The sequence below is a fragment of the Podarcis liolepis genome, assembly GCF_965112155.1.
Source record: "Podarcis liolepis genome assembly, chromosome: 4".
NCBI classification, from domain to species: Eukaryota; Metazoa; Chordata; class Lepidosauria; order Squamata; family Lacertidae; genus Podarcis; species Podarcis liolepis.
The window spans coordinates 53,147,206-53,160,258 of record NC_139558.1 but is presented as its reverse complement, the minus strand read 5'-3'; the positions used below and the strand labels follow the sequence as shown (position 1 = coordinate 53,160,258).

At 38.2% G+C, this 13,053-nt stretch overlaps 1 protein-coding gene and 1 long non-coding RNA gene across 5 annotated transcripts in view; both read left to right on the top strand.

The window, feature by feature from the left end:
- Nucleotides 1–13,053, top strand: part of LOC310705604 — a 328,640-nt gene that overhangs the window by 62,341 nt on the left and 253,246 nt on the right. The gene's annotated exons all lie outside the window — the stretch shown is intronic.
- Nucleotides 1–13,053, top strand: part of DYRK1A (dual specificity tyrosine phosphorylation regulated kinase 1A) — a 125,467-nt gene that overhangs the window by 98,816 nt on the left and 13,598 nt on the right. For all 4 annotated transcript variants that reach the window (XM_083500196.1, XM_083500197.1, XM_083500195.1 and 1 more), the window contains one exon: nucleotides 8,185–8,384. In XM_083500196.1, coding sequence (XP_083356322.1) covers nucleotides 8,185–8,384 — 200 coding nt within the window. The remainder of the gene's footprint in view (nucleotides 1–8,184; nucleotides 8,385–13,053) is intronic.

The following is a 13,053-nucleotide window of genomic DNA, read 5'->3' as shown; positions in this document are numbered from 1 at the left end:
AACCTGAGCACAAGATCTCTCTCCCCTCCGGCACTTCCCAGCAACTGATATTCAGGAGCATTACTGCCTCCAACTGTGTTCTCCAACTCCAGAACATAACCATCATAGCTAGTAGCCATTTTCCTCCATGAATTTGTCCAGTTCTCTTCTAAAGCCATCCAAGTCAGTAGCCATCACTGTCTCTTGTGGGAGCAAACTCCATAGTTTAACTATGCACTGTGTGAATAAGTGTCCTGTATATTCCAGCAGTCAGTTTCACTGGATGTCCGCAAGTTCTAGTGTTATGAGAGAGAGAACTTTTCTGTACGCATAATTTTATGAACTTCAGTCATGTCACCTCTTACTTGCATTTTCTCTAAACTAAAAAGCACCAAACACTGCAATCTTGCTTTGTAGGGGAGTTTCTCCATTCCCTTGATAATTTTGGTTGTCCTTTTCTGAACCTTTTCCAACTCTACCATTTTTGAGGTGATGTTACCAGAACTGTATATAGTATTCCAAGTGTGGTTGCACCGTAGATTTGCATAGTGGCATTATCACACCAGCAGTTTTGCTTTCAGTACTTTTCCTAATGACCTATAGTTTGGAAGTTAGATTTTTCTCAGCTGCCATGCACTAGGTTGGTATTTTCATTAAGCTTTGTATTATGACCCCAAGGTTTCATTCTTGGTCAATCACATCTAGTTCAGACTTCATGAGCTTACATATGAAGTATTATTTTACTCCAACATGCATCACTTTTCTTTTATTTATGTTGAATTCCGTTTGCCATTTTTGCTACTCATCCAGTCAATCCGGAGAAGTCCTTTTAGAGCTCTTCACAATCTCCCTTTTTAAAAAAACCAAAACAAAAACAACCCTGAACAGTTTAGTGTCAACAGCAAACTTGGCCCCCTCATTACTCACTACTAATTCTAGATTGTTCAGGAATTGTAGAAAGTCAGGTGATTACTCATGCTCTCTTCCTTTAAACGTAGTGTTGCTTGCAAAATTAATTGGTAAAAAATGAGTAAATTAGTTACGTTTTCTTTATATAAAAAAGCTGATGTGCATTGCTTTACACAGTTTTTGCATAATTGTGCATTTTAAATTTTAAGCTACTAGCTTTTTTAAAAAAAGCTTTCAACAGATTGGGTGATGGTATTTTTCAGTTACGGAAAGATATAATATAAGTCCTAATTTTGAGAATGGGATCAAGGTGTTTTGTAAGGCAAACATGTTATAAACTGGAATAGAAGTACTAGTCAGAACTATTCATTTTTTCTATTGTTTCTTTCTGATGAAAACCTCAAATAACAGATTAGAAAGGAAACTAGAATATGCATGCAGATGATACTGTTTCGTATATAGCAACATATGATATCTTTAGAGGAAATAGTTACAGATAATTTCAACATGCTTGCAGTGGGGAACTGCTTCCCCACAGGCCTATTTAGCACCCAAACTCTTTTGAGAGTTGGGACAAGATATAAATTTAATAAAAAATAGAATAAAATAATTAGGTCCACCAGGCCTCTCCATGTGACCCACAAGTCCACTTTATCCAATGTATGGCCCCAGGTGTAGGATAATGGTTTACTCTGAAAGTAGTGTTTGTAAGCACTGCCAATCAGTTGTTTCTCCGCCTGCAGAATTTGATGTCAGGCTGTGCAGGCAAACAAAAATGGGTCACACAATGTCAAGCTGACACCAGGTGCATGACAAGTGACTGACCCTGGCCGCTTGTTGAATTTGGCCCATGGGGTTGGGGGAACTAAGGATCCAGCTAGTTGGTTGTTCCCCACCCTTGCAATTTGGTTTTAGTTTGTACAGTCATATCAAAAAAGGAATGCATTACTGATGCCACATTTTTTTATATCTCCAATTCCAGCTACAACAAGTAATACATGGCTGAGTTTCTTTGGCAGATGCTTGAATTTTGTTTGTTACATACATGTAGGAATTTTTTAAAATCATTTTTTTCTTTCCTAACCTTTATCTAAGGGATTCGGGTGGCGCTGTGGGTTAAACCACAGAGCCTAGGACTTGCCGATCAGAAGGTCGGTGGTTCGAATCCCCGCGACGGGGTGTGCTCCCGTTGCTTGGTCCCTGCTCCTGCCAACCTAGCAGTTCGAAAGCACGTCAAAATGCAAGTAGATAAATAGGTACCGCTCTGGCGGGAAGGTAAACGGCGTTTCCATGTGCTGCTCTGGTTCGCCAGAAGCGGCTTAGTCATGCTGGCCACATGACCCGGAAGCTGTACGCTGGCTCCCTCAACCAATAAAGCAAGATGTCGGTCACAACTGGACCTAATGGTCAGGGGTCCCTTTACCTTTACTTTTATCTAGGTCAATCTGTATTGTATTCCAATCTAATTAATGAATTGTGTTAAATCATGACTACCTATACAGTAAGGGGAGTGAACTGGTGACTGTCTAGATCTGTAGTTCTTATACATTTTTTCCTAGGCCAGACTTTCAGAATAAAAATTTATTCGCGTCTTATCTTATTGATAAGAAATACATTCGAAAACAAAAATAAACAAATCCTAGCAGTACTTGATTTATAACATAGAACACAATTACTTTATAATATGATCATGGGACATCTAGATAGCATAAAACAATGCACCTACATAAGAACATTAATAATTCCCAAAATATAATTATAAGCAAGTTTCTTTGATTTCCTTGAATCTTCCAGCCACACTTGCTATCTTCTCCAGTCACACCAATGTGGCATGCCACACCCTTCAATAACCACTGCGCTAGTTGTTAGTGGACTCCCAACTCCCAGCATCACAAACTAGCATAGCAAATGTTCAGGGATGATGAAGGTTACCGTCCAGCATCTCCTGGAGGGTCACAGGTTCTCTGCCCCTGCTCTAGAGCAAGACTTCTTTCGGGGGGGGGACCTATACTCCCCTCCCTTTGGATATAGAATTTGAATGAGAGATTGTGATAGATTTGCTACCACCAGTGTGCTGTGACAACTCAAAAATAATAAAATAAAGTTAGATTTTGACATTGTATGTAATAGTTTACACTTGTACAATTTTTATTTAAAATGTTTCTCAGAGAGCTGTTCTCTGAAGTCTCTTCCCTATTGTAGAGGGGGATTCTAGAACTTAATAGCTCTTTCATATTCATCCCAAATATTAAAAGTAAAGTATGCCTTCCTTAAAAATATGGGGCAAATTTTGAGTACAGTCTCTCCCCACATATGCTTATAGAGAGCTCTTCTCATGGGGCCTTATGGAGCCTGCTGTCCTTTCTCCATATTCCTGTTGCACATGCATCACACCATACTGGTGATTACTAGGAGCAGGAAGTCCTAGCATTTCAAGTAATGGACAATGTGCTGTGTTCTTTGTGTGCCCATGGGGGCATGACAAGGTGGTGTTGATTTTTTCTGATTCTGCAATTATGGTTATTTTATTACTTACACATTCATTCAAAGAGATAAAGAATATTCAGTATGCATGTAGTTGGAATCCTTACAGAATGCAGTCATGTATGTCTTCTCATAAATTTTGGAGGATTTTTTTTTTACACTGTAAGAATAGGATCTGGTTTAGCACATGTGGATTGTGTATTTCTTGCCACCTTTACAATTAGACCTGCTTAGTCTTGGGGTCTCTGTCTTGCGCTCAGACTGACTCTCTTATATAGACTTCTTAGAGATGCTGGAAAAAAGTTAACTGCAACTTTGAAACTTGGCAATTTCATTTGTTATTAGTAATGTTATGTTTTAATTTTATGAAATAATTCTGTTTTAGAAATGGGAATTGTTCTGTGGGAAAATATAGTATACTCGATTCTCAATTTAACGAGTGTTTAACATGTTCAAGTTCCAACTTTACACTGTTGAAAGCTGGCTGGTTGAAATAAGATACATGGAAGGCAGAGATTTTTCCCAGTGCGGAAGGTGCTTTGAAGCTCCTAGGTTGGCTTACTGGGCTCTGGGAGGCTTTTGCAAGATCTTAGATGGCCCTGTGAAATCTTGTGAGAGCCTCCCAGAGCCTGGTAAGCAAGAGCTTCAAAGAGCTGTGCCTTGCTTGGGTGGGGTAAAATCTGTTCAGTGTGTCAGCTTCAGAAGGTAAGATTGCTCACATAGGGTCAGTTCCAGTCAGTTTTGACTATATGCAATTTCGGCTTTACACGCTATCCCTGGAACGTAACTCCTGTGTAAGATATGACTGACCTGTAACGGGAAATTTTCCATTACTCATAATTTCCCATCCTACTGCGGAATGCTAGTACACGCCTTTTAAGTAGCACATTGCTTCTAAGTAGAAGCAAAATTTTCTAGAGTGTTGATGAGTGACTGTTTACTTCTTTCATCTAGGAAACATAATACTCATAAAAGTCAAACCTGTTTAATTTTGCAACTTAAGTGTTGGCACTGAATTTAGTATTACTTTCAGTTTTTCTTCCAGAAGTGTGGGTTAGAGTGCTGATAAAAACAGGCCTGTAGGATGCACAAGTTCTAGAATTCTTCATTTGGTATGATTACAGTGGTACCTCGGGTTAAGAACTTAATTCGTTCTGGAGGTCTGTTCTTAACCTGAAACTGTTCTTAACCTGAAGCACCACTTTAGCTAATGGGGCCTCCTGCTGCTGCCGCGCTGCCGGAGCACGATTTCTGTTCTTATCCTGAAGCAAAGTTCTTAACCTGAAGCACTATTTCTGGGTTAGCAGAGTCTGTAACCTGAAGCATATGTAACCCGAGGTACCACTGTACTTTGGGAAATGCACCTATTTTTGATTGCAGGATATGGAGAGAAGCAACTTGAGTAATTACAGATCACTTTTAATGGGAAAAATAATTTTCTCCTTTGTTGGGTAGTTACTACTGTGGTCCTGAAACAAATGTTAGCTTTGGGACCCTCATGCAGTTAAGAAGGGAGGAGTTCGTGTAGGCTAAGCTGGGAACATAAGAGTAGGCAGCTGCTGCTCGCTTACTCTTCCTCCTAAGCCTCCATGCAGATCAGCACTGTTACTGTCTCAGGTTGGAAAGGAACATGTGCCCTGCCACTTGTTCCTGTTCAACACCAATCAAGGCTCTGTTTCTATGTCTACCCTCTGGTTTTGCGGGAGCAGGCACAGAGAATAGTTGCTGCCTCTTAATCCCCTTGGTCCAAGAACTCCCAAATTGAGTGGTTAAAGTGGCATTCAGTGGTTCTACCAGCTGTTTTACTAGGAGCAGCATGCTGAAGGAAGTAGCAGGTGGTGATGGTGCTGCTGCTTGGGTGCTCCTAAGATACCTGCATGGAGCTTTCATTGGTTGTCACTCACATGTGTTTCTTCTTTGAAGAAGCCCCCATCCCTGGCTAATCATTTCTTAAGGGGCACATTTTTGTTCTGATTCCAATTTAGTGACTGTATCTCCTGAGGGTTTTGATGTAATAGTTCTGCATTTACTCTATCACTCATTGATTACCTATAAGAGATTTAGCATGGTTAATTCAGAGTTCTGGTCCTATTCTTGGAGCTACTGTGTCCATCCCAGCCTGCATCAGTGTTAGGTTTTTACTTGATCTCAACCCAGATGGAAAAATGCATTGGGACTGGAATACCCCCTTTCCTGGAATTATAATTATGAATTGAGAGAACATTAATATTTTAAACCCTCCTAATAGCAATGCACTGTATTTCTACGCATGCATACTTGGGAGTAAGTCTTACTGGACTCAGAAGAGCTTTTTTCCTGCATGTATAGGTTTATACTGCAAGGGTTATAATAGGAGTCGTTTTGCCAACAATCTTTTGCTGTTCCAAAGATCTGAACTGGACAGTGCCTGCCAGTTTTACTATAAAAGGGTCTTGGAGAATTCAGGCTTGAATGGAGAGTTTAGTACCAAATCTTTCCAGCCAAGGAATGATCAAGATTTTTTAAGAAGAGTTGTGTGTTACTACTGGCTGCACCCTCAATTGTAGTTAACTCAAACTGCAATTGGTAGTTTTGAGTTCTTGGTATCTTTTCGAATAGAAATACTGCTTTAGCATATATGTTAACATGTACCAGTCCACATGCTGCTTCTAGAGAAATCTGTTTTCCCATGTGCATGTTAGCTTTTCTACTTGTGTTAATACATGAGTCATGTAAGTTTTCTCTAAATATTTTAATGAACTCCAGTGTGTGCATTAATTTTACAGAGCAGTTTCCTAGTTGAAATTTTGTAGTTTTGTAAATGTGGGTATACTACACTACTATTTTCCATCAAGCAAAACAGCTAAGCTTGCTTCTAGTAAGATGCAAACTTTTACTTGATGGAAAACAGTAAGTTACTTACCAGAAACAAACAAAATAATGTTGTCAAAAATACTCCTATTATTTACAACCCTTGCAGTATCTTATGTTTATCTCTCTTTTTTTGCACAGCAGTATGATGGCTTCAGGCTGTGAAATGATTTATAAATTTGTAAAACAAACAAACAAACAAACAAACAAACAAAACTTCCTTACAAAAAGATGGTGCCTGCTGCAATATGGACATTTATTATCTAAAAACAGAAATTGATTTAGGAATTACATCAGATACCAAAACCATTTTCATGCAACAATAGATAGATAGATAGATAGATAGATAGATAGATAGAAACATTCTGTATTATATAGTTTTATACATGTAGAAACATCTCCAGCTTTAATGGTGGTCATGAGATTACAGTACTGGTATTTTGCATCTCCATTCCCATAGTGGCAGTATAATGTTATTGTTGAAAAATTGTAGCAAGGATGTCTTTCATATGTATGTATTTAGTGTCAAGTGAGCTACAGTCAGATAGCAATATCTCACTGGTCTGGGAATGGACATTAGTATCTGAATAGACTTGTTCTAGAAGTGTTTAGACCTCATCTACACTATGATATCATCTTTCTAAATAAAACAGAAGTAGAACCATTACAAATAACTTTTATTGTCTAAGAGTTTCAAAGTTATATTAACAATTAAGGTGCAATCCTATGTATGTCTGCTCACAAATATATATATCATTGAGTTCAGGGGACTTACTCCGAGGTGAGAAAGATTTAATCTTAGTGTCTTTTTGGTACACATCATAGTAGGGCACTGAAATTTCACGATGCTTTATATAATTTTTGTATTGTCAAAACTGATAACAAAACTCCATAAAGCAGTTACTAAAAAACAGTTAAAAACTGTTAAAAGCAATTAAAAACAGCCTATAACAATGCTATATATAAACAACCAGAAGCAAAGCCATAAAATATTGTCATAAAATAAATATATTTTTAAAGTGTTCATTAAAGGTGTCTGCCTCATCCCCTGCTTGTTTTGTGGGAAAGAATATTTAATAAATAATTTAAATCAAGTTTCCCTTTTATACTTCACACAATTCTTAAACAAACATACATATTCATTGTTTAATGAATATTTACAGCTAAATACGCTCTGAACACAGTCAGGGAGAAAGTCTCATCCTTGGAGTGGTTGTAGTTAGTATTGCACTGTTAAACTAACATTTATTTTATTTTAGGAAATTGCATATATGATAGTGCATTCTCTGCTCACCACATTGGAATGCTTATTAGAAGTCAACCACATATAACAAACAAACAGTTTTTATTTCAGAGTTTTTATATATAAAAGGGCACTGGCAAAGTACACTAACTTTCAGGCAACAAGGGCTGGTAACTACTGGTAACTACAGGAGCCAGGGTGGAGGTGCAAGATACCCCAGGTCTTCCTTTCCTTGTTATGGCCCACAAGCTTTTGAACATGACCAAGGTAGGAAGGGAAAATGGGCCCCTATTGAGCCCCATGGAAACTCCCCACATGTAGACTCTGCACCACTGGTTATTGAAGAGGCTGAAGAAAGGAAATGTTGGTGTAAAATCTAGTAAGCAGAAAGGTGCATCTGTAAATTATATCTCTGTATCCATATAATAAAATCAGTCAATGCACACACATGCACACAAACAAGAAAATAAATATTATACAGACAGATGCAATTTCCTCAACAAGGTTCATCAACAGTTTTTAGAAATGAGAAACTTTTTGACTCACCCACATCAGGAGTGTGTGTGTGTGTGTGTGTGTGTGTGTGTGTGTTTAAAAAAACCCTAAATGAAAACTGATGCATACTGAAAAATTCCTCCCCCTTTTTGTATGTTTGACATGAAGGTAAAGCTCAATGGAATTAAGAAAGCTATACTAAATTCTTGTGCTGTCCTTTCTAGGAGGAGAGACTTCAGCATGCAAACCTTCATCTGTTCGGCTTGCACCGTCATTTTCATTCCATGCTGCTGGCCTTCAGATGGCTGGACAGATGTCCCATTCGCATCAGCAGTACAGCGATCGTCGGCAGCAAAACTTAAATGACCAACAAGTTTCTGCCTTATCATATGCTGACCAGATTCAACAGCCTCTCACCAACCAGGTATGCGACATTTAGGAGATAAATATTTAAGCTGAGATAGTGCTCATGCACATCAGTCTGGAGTTCCAGACCCTCCCGCTAATAGTTCACGTCACTCCCACCTGACTCCGCTTCTTCACTGCAGTGGCAGTTGGGCATTTGATGGTAACACATGATTCTAGTATAAAAATATGAGCGGGGAAATGCCTTTTTTCATATCTCACCTCAGCCATTAACTCACTAAAAGTATGCATAATGTTGCTGATAGCTTAACTATTTCTGTTAATTGTGCTTGGAACTTTGTTTAGTTCTTGGGTTAAGGCAAGGAGCTGGGTTAGCTTTAATCATGTAATGTGTTGCTGACAATAACTCATGGCTTAGACTGGTTGTAGCAAGTCATACTCCAGGAAGGATTGTGGGGTTTGGAGGGTGGAGGTATGCGAGTGGGGAAGAAAGATTCCATCTCTCTCTTGATTTCTTAACCATGGTCATGTGGCAAATGCTACATTTGTACTAAACCTGAGTGGCCTTAGACAAGCTACATGTATGTGCAATAGAAAGATAATTATAATAATCTATAACTTATATAGATAGACCCTTAATATAGATAGGGATGGATCAAGGGGGATAAAGATGCTAATAGTAAGCAATATATGCATTGCTTTTTTCTGGGGGGAAGCAGGGGTATGCATACCCCTAAACATTTTGTGAATCTAAGTTTGGCCTCATTGAGGGGCAGTATTTCAAACTGAGTAGGAAAATTAGAGTACCCCCAAACTTTTTTTTTTAATTAAAAAAACAACCACTGGATATATGTATTGCATTCTGCATTCAGATTTACAATAATTAGAGTTTTAAAATTTTACATGGGATGGAAACTCCAGGCCCGACTTTGCATTCACTGATTTTCTACGTAACTAATACCAGATTCTTCTTCTCCACTGTGATTATAGTAGTAGCATGGTGTTTTTTAAAAGTGTAGTGTAAAATATGTCATGATATTATTCCCGAGGAGCTACTTCATCAACTCAAGTCTACCCCAAAAGTTACCTTGCCTATTCCTTTGTGGTTCCATCTCTCTATTCCACAAGGTGTTCTTGCATCTTCAGTCTTCATTTGGGTACCCAAAGCCAAGTGTTTGTTAAACTAGCCTATCTATAACGGCAAATTACACTTTCTTCACCACCTAGATGATACTTGAAAGTAGAAAGTAGAAGATACTTTCAACCCATTTACGGTATGGAATTAAGCAGTTTAAAATATTTGATAATTGGTGTATTCAAGCAAAGGAACCAGGAACAAAGTCCACCAACTAGTAAATTGTGCAGTCTTACAGCCTACCACTGGCCTCTGCTGGTAAGAGTGCATTTAGGATGCATCCTAATTCTATGCGAGTTGACATTTTATTGTTTAACTGTTTAAAATCAAGCCTAAAATACATAGTTCTGAAGTTACTACTTCAGAAACAAATTCTCTTCAAATGATAATAATTTGTTAGACATCTTTGCTGCATAAGATTTCCAACATATAGTCTCAGTGGATGAGATGCAGTTATGTCTTCCCACTTGTGCAAGAGGAACTCCAGTAGTGAAATAGAATTTGTACTTTCTTTCCTCCAATCCACCCATCCCTAGATCTGCTATGTGGGTTTTCCCAACCCTCTGGAGAATATTTGAGATGTGTGGGGAGGGGTGGAAATGGAAGGGGAGACCAAGAAAACCCATTGTGCTACTAGACATCTATTCATACAATGTTAGATATCACCCAGTATTTCTATCTATTATCATTTCTATAGTCTTCATTCTTGAGGCCTTCACACCCTGTTCATAGTTTTCCTAGAACATTTGGCTGGCCTCTGTTGGAATGAGATTGTAGACTAGCTAAAATCTCAATCTGATTTAGTGGGGCTTTTCTTTATATTCTTTTAGTCACTTGTCTCCTGTTTTAAATCTTCATTATAAAATTCTAAATTCCTTGCATTGGGATTTAAAATAATCTTATCCATAGCATACAGTTTACTTAAAACCCCATTGAAAGTCCTCCTAATTCAGACCAAGTGTCCATCTAGAATTGAATGCTTCTGGTATGCTTTGCATGGCTGCAAGCACACAGGAAGGCATTAGCCTTCTTCAACTGTTTCCTTCCACCCCCGACAGGTTGTTTCAGGAACACAATCTCTGAAACTGGAGGTTTCTTTTGGCTGTCATGTCTAACCCACTGATAAACATGTTCTTTGTGGATCTGTTCAGTCTCATTTTAAAGCTTTCTTGGCACATGGCAATTGCTTCATACTGCTGCAGCCGTAAAAATTGCTGATCAGTTTTGTTGGTGTCCCAGAATTTTAGTTGTATTACAAAGGGAGAAGAATTTCCATCTTGTTCTACATCGTGCCCTTCCTCAATTGTCTTTTTTCTAAGTTAAATTACTCCAAACACTTTTCTTTATCCTTCTACCCTTTAATAATTTTGTTGACCTTTTCTGCACCAAATCCAACTCAATGATTATCTCTTTGTGATGGGATTGTCCAAATTACATAGTATTTCAGGTGAGGCCAGACTGTATATTTCCACAAGGGCATTATTTTAGTTTTCTTTTTACTTTAGTCTCTTCCCTAATAACTCCCAGCAGTGAGTTTGCCTTTTATACTGTTGCTTCTCACTGAGATGACATTTTCCTTGAGCTGTCTGCGGTGTCTGTAAGACCTCTTTCCTAGGTATTCACTACCATTTCAGGCCCCCATCATTGCATATGTGATTTTAGGATGTTTTGTTCCCAAGTGCACCACTTCCTTACACCCAACTTAATTTGCTATTTAGAAAAGTTATTTTGGTTTGCTCTTCACTGTCTTCTTGAGCTTCTGCTATTCTGAATACTGGTGATGACCATTTCACACGGGACTTCTGTTCCCTCCCTCCCCCCATGTTGGTGGAGCCCCACCCCCATCTGAGTCAATAAGGACCTGTGTGCTGGCAATCACACATTAATTGGATGCACTTAAAATGGTCACCACCTGTAATTTGAGGTCATCAAAAGTTTAGCCAATTTCTTACCCCAATTTCACGTCATTTTTGAATAAATTAAATAGAACCTATCCCTATTGCTTACCTTCCTATTGTAAAAAACTATGTTTACTTCTATGTTCTGCCCCTGTTTTATAACCGTCACTAATTGCTAAGATTGTGCAGGAGATGTTGGTTGTGAACTTTGTCAAAAACTTTTTTGAAATCCGTATGTAGAATGTCAGCTACATCCACACATTAGTTCTCTTAAATAATGTGAAACGTTTGGTGATGCACAACTTCCCTTCACAGAAAAAATCATGATTCTTCTTCAATGTGGCTAGTTCTTCTGTATTCATTATATATTTTGGAAAGTCTGTTTGCTGTGCATTTTGACTCCTCTTAAGATACCACAACCATCTTTTGCATGATGGTTCATGAGATGAAGGACCAGGTTCTTAATTGTGTTTGGATACAATTAAACACCATTTTGAATCAATATATTGGACTGAACCTTTCGAAACTGCACTGATTTATTTGGCTTATTAGAATTCCTGAGCAGCACCAGGTATGAGACTATAGTGCCTAAATATTCCCAACTAATACAGACTAAGTGGCCGGCAACTTCCTGGCTCCCCTCCAATACCCCTCCCTTAAAAACAACAACAACACTGTTGTTACACTAATGGGTAGTCAAACTTCCAGTACAGAAGCCAATTCTAGTGACAAATTGCAGATTTGTGTAAGGAAATCAATATACCATCTGGATCTGCTGGCCTGTTAATGTTCAGTTCATTTTCTCTGGAACTTCACCTTTCATCACTTTGATTTGTCTTCTACAGTGCTAAAAAACCCCAAAACACATCACTTCAAGCATGGATATCTTCTGACCAGTATTTTTTGCTGTTAAAAATAATACACAATGAATACATTGAACTCTTCAGTCTCCCCATCTTCTTTCAATAATCGTTTCAATCTTCGTATTATCTAGTTGTCCAACATCCACTAGACCATCAATCACAGTTCTGTCAGCATTGTTGCCTTTTGTTTTTAAAGGAGTTGCACTCCTCTTATATTCCAGTCCTATGTGGATGCTGCAAATATGATTACAACTGAAAAGCTTGTAGGATGATTCTTCAGGAGTCATTTGGTTTTAAGGTGTCTTAGTGAACTAGACTATGAAAATTTCTCCCCTTTTCATTTCTTGTTGGAAAACTGTGTTATCACTCACAAGGAATATGTTAAAACCATTTGACAACTTGTTTTACAGACTTTAGGCTCCATCTGCTGGCCAGAGAAAATTGTAACACATAGATCAGGTTCACAGCTACTGCTAGCGATTATATTTATTTTGCTGTTATAGGGGATTAAAAAACTTAGGAAGATTCACTTAAAATAACAAAATCTCTCAACCCAATAACCCTTGTTTCTGCCACAATCATTTGCCTCTAATTTTACTCAATCAAATTAAGTTTTCACTTTCTCGCTAGAAGGTTTTCACTTTCCTGTTTGCCTGTGTTCTGTGTCCAAAACTTTATTTCCACTTCTTTTATCCTAAGTAGCTTTAACACTTGTGAATATCCCATAGCATCACAACAGCTCAATAAGTGGCTGGGATACAGAAAAGGGTGGACAGCAACCAGTTTTTTTTTCATTTATCTATCTGTCTTTCTGCCTATCTCACGTCAGTT